Raw genomic sequence first — 3373 nt, 5'->3', positions numbered from 1 at the left:
CCTGCCCCCCACTACCCCTCCATGCCCTCCCACCCCTTCACTGCCCCGTCCATCCCTCTTAGCTCCCTGCCCCCCCACACCTCCTCCATGCCCTCCCACTCCTACCCCTTCACTGCCCGATCCGTCGCCCTCCCCTCCCTGCCCCCCACTACCTCTCCATGCCCTCCCACCCCTTCACCGCCCTGTCCATCCCCCATCCACTCCCTACCCCCCTCTCCCCCCACACCCCCCTATGCCCTCCCATCCCCCCATTCACTGCCCCATCCATCCCCCTCCACTGTGTGCCCCCCATCCCCCTGCCCCCTCTGTTCCCTGCCCCCCATTCCCCTCCCCATTGGGGAAGGCAGGGGCGGTGGAGCTGGCTGGGCCCAGCCCCACATCTGCTTCACATCAGGAATTCCAGGGCCATTGAGTAAGGAGCTCCGGGAGCTGCCTCCGCCCGCGTGCAGGGGCTGCCACTTCCCCTGGCCCCCGCCCAGCCTCTGCTGCTTGCCCCCTGGGCGGACCGGCCAACCGAAGCCCCAGGAGCCCCCGCTGGTCTCAGCTCCCCGCGCCCGGGGCTCTGGCTCTGTTAAGCCCCTTTGGTTCCACGCCCGTCCCAGGCCTGCATGACACAAGTTTGGGAGGCCTCAGCCCCCATCCCCCTCGGCCGGGCAGCCGGGGTCACCCGTGCCCCCAGCCAGCAGGAAGGGTCTGAACGGGCTGTGGGGGGTGGGCCCCTCAGGCCTGGCTGCCTTGCCCTGGTCACGCCAGGCTTGCCAGGTAGATGCTCCGGCCTGGCAGCTGTCGGGCGAGTCGCCGCCGGGGGTAACGGGCAGTCCCTGTCTCTGCAGGACATCATCCTGAAGCGAGCAGCAGACATCGCCGAGGCCCTGTACAGCGTCCCGCGCACCCCCAGCCAGCTGTCCTCGCTGGCCGGGAACCACGCCCACGCGGGCATGATGGGCGTCAACTCCTTCGGGAGCCAGCTGGCCATCAACATCAGCGACTCGGCCCCGGGCACCGAGCAAGGTGTGTGCGGGGGCGGGCAGCGCTCCCCCTGCGGCAAAGCCCCAAGCCGCGGGGCCCCAGTGCTGTGAGTGCCAGGGCAGGGGGCGGGGCAGGGCAGGCCAGGCAGGTCGGTACCCTCCAAGCGAAGATGTGGAGCAGGCGAATCAGCTTCCTGGGGCATGCGAGCGCCCAGGGGAGAGAGGAGTCTGGCAGCCTGGGGCACCGTGCCGGCAGAGGCGCCAGCTGGCAGAGGAGATTGCGCCTGAGTGGCTGTTAAACAGCCGCCGCGCCCTCCCCAGAGGTGGCTGCACTGCAGTGCTGAGGCGCGTGGCCCCTGGGGCTGATGCTTTGTGCAAAGGGCTGTTTGTGTCACACTGGGGGGGGCCGGCAGACCAGGCAGCGAGGGGGCAGGTTCTGGGCCGAGTCCGTGGGTGGCCGAGAGCTGCGCGGTGATTCGGGCAGACCGGCCGGTTGTGCTGCTGTTTGGAGCCTGTTAGACTGAGCGGCGCCCGCAGCGAGGCCAGCCCCCGGGAACGCAGGGCACGGTCCAGCCCCCAGGCCATCGCGCTGCCTGTTCGGACCAGCCCAGCCCTCGGGGCCACCCGCTGGTCCTGGGGAGCGGGTGGGTCCTGCGCTGTGTCCCCCGGCCCTGCCAGCTGCCCTCGGGGCGGGGGCTCTGGTGCAGGGGGGTGGTCTGACTCTGTGGTGAACCCGGGTCAGGGAGGGGAGAGGACTGGGCGTGGTCTCAGATGGGCCAGGGGGTCTGGTGCCGTGTCCTGCCCAGGGAGTCCACTCCCATAATGCACCTGGCCGAGGGGGGGGGGCATTCCTTCCTCCTCTGTGACCAGGTAGCAGGGTCAGCGGGCGGTGGGAGCAGCCCCCCCCAACCATCCCGCCAACACTGCCCCTTGTCACCCACAGGCTACGCCCGCAACACGAGCAGCGTCTCACCACGGGGCTACGTGCCCAGCTCCACCCCGCAGCAGAGCGGCTACAACACCATCACGTCCAGCATGAACGGCTACGGGGGGGCGGCCATGACCGGCCTCGGGGTGCCCGGCTCCCCCAGCTTCCTCAACGGCTCCACCGCCAACTCCCCCTACGCCAGTGAGTCGCAGAGGGGCACAGGCGGGTACTGCCACCCTGTGCAGGGGGCACCTCCTGCCGTGCGTCCATAGGGGGCTGCATGGGGGAGTCCCTGGGCAAGGGTGACTCCACCGGCGCCCCTTACCCCCCCGGCTCCGCCCCCAGAGAGTGCAGACGGGCACTGGACCCCCAGGTTGTTCTGTAACCCCATTGGAATGGCTCCCTTCTAGGGGGGGTCCCATGTCTCCAGGGCCCCTTGCCCGATACAGCCCTGCCCCACAGCATCACGGAGCCCCCAGCCCCGCCCCTTGCTGTGCACATACTCTCAGGGTCTTCCTCGCATGCCGCCACCATGTATCCTGTGCTGGGTGGGGCAGGGTGTGCCCCCCATGGCCCCCAGCATTGGGTGGGGCAGGGTGTGTTCCCCCCTTGGAGCTTCTGGTGCTGGGTGGGGCAGGGGGCACCCCCCAGAGTCCCCTGCCCAGCTCCCCCAGACCACATCCTGAACCCGACTGCTCCCCGGGCCCCTGCCAGCCTGACTGTCTCCTCTGCCTGCTGCAGTCATGCCCTCCAGCCCCCCGCTGGGCGCCTCCTCCATCACCCTCCCGTCCGGCGCCAGCTCCTCCACCCCCGCCGGCGTCTTCTCCTTCTCCCCGGTCAACATGATCTCCGCCGTCAAGCAGAAGAGCGCCTTCGCCCCCGTGGTGCGGCCGCCCACCTCCCCCACCCCCACCTGCACCAGCACCAACGGGAACAGCCTGCAGGGTGAGTCGGCTGCACCCTGGGGTCGCCGTGCGCCCCCTCTGCATCCGTGGGCAGCGGGGGCCCGACAGGACCTTGGCCTGGATTCCCACAGGGGGCTGGGATACTAACGCCCTGGATGGACGGGCACAGCTAGAAATTCACCGGGGGGCCGCCCCGCCAGCCAAGGTGCCGAGCTCCTCTCCCGCCCACTCTGCTCCCAACCCTGGAGCCAAGCAGGGAGCCAGGCCAGGCCCGGGTCCATCTCTCCCCCTCGCTTTTCGCCTGTGCTCTTTTTGGAAGCATCGAAGTCAATCCCCACTCTCCTGCCCTGCGGCAGCCAGTCCCACAGGTTAACAGTGCACCGCTCCTGCCTGCTCTAGCATGCATTCCCTTCGGCTCACATGACGTTCCCGCTGCTCCTGCCTTGGGGCACCTCCTCGCAAGCCCCGGAGCCTTCTCTGGACCAAGGTGTGAGGCCTAACTCTGGCCAGAGACGGGGTGGAGCAGACCCCGCTATGGCTGGGCGGGATCCCAGCAGTGTCCAGGCGGAGTG

At 69.5% G+C, this 3373-nt stretch overlaps 1 protein-coding gene across 1 annotated transcript in view; it reads left to right on the top strand.

Moving 5' to 3' along the window:
* LOC113407803 (transcription factor COE1-like) overlaps window positions 1-3373 on the top strand; it is a 67481-nt gene that overhangs the window by 63557 nt on the left and 551 nt on the right. The window contains exons 9-11 of the mRNA XM_026658182.2: window positions 834-1011; window positions 1912-2097; window positions 2638-2841. Coding sequence (XP_026513967.1) covers window positions 834-1011; window positions 1912-2097; window positions 2638-2841 — 568 coding nt within the window. The remainder of the gene's footprint in view (window positions 1-833; window positions 1012-1911; window positions 2098-2637; window positions 2842-3373) is intronic.

Source organism: Terrapene carolina, unplaced genomic scaffold (genome assembly GCF_002925995.2).
Source record: "Terrapene carolina triunguis isolate 2854851 unplaced genomic scaffold, T_m_triunguis-2.0 Scaffold405, whole genome shotgun sequence".
NCBI lineage: Eukaryota > Metazoa > Chordata > Testudines > Emydidae > Terrapene > Terrapene triunguis.
The sequence above is the reverse complement of the archived record's forward strand: the minus strand, read 5'-3'. Positions and strand labels throughout refer to the sequence as shown.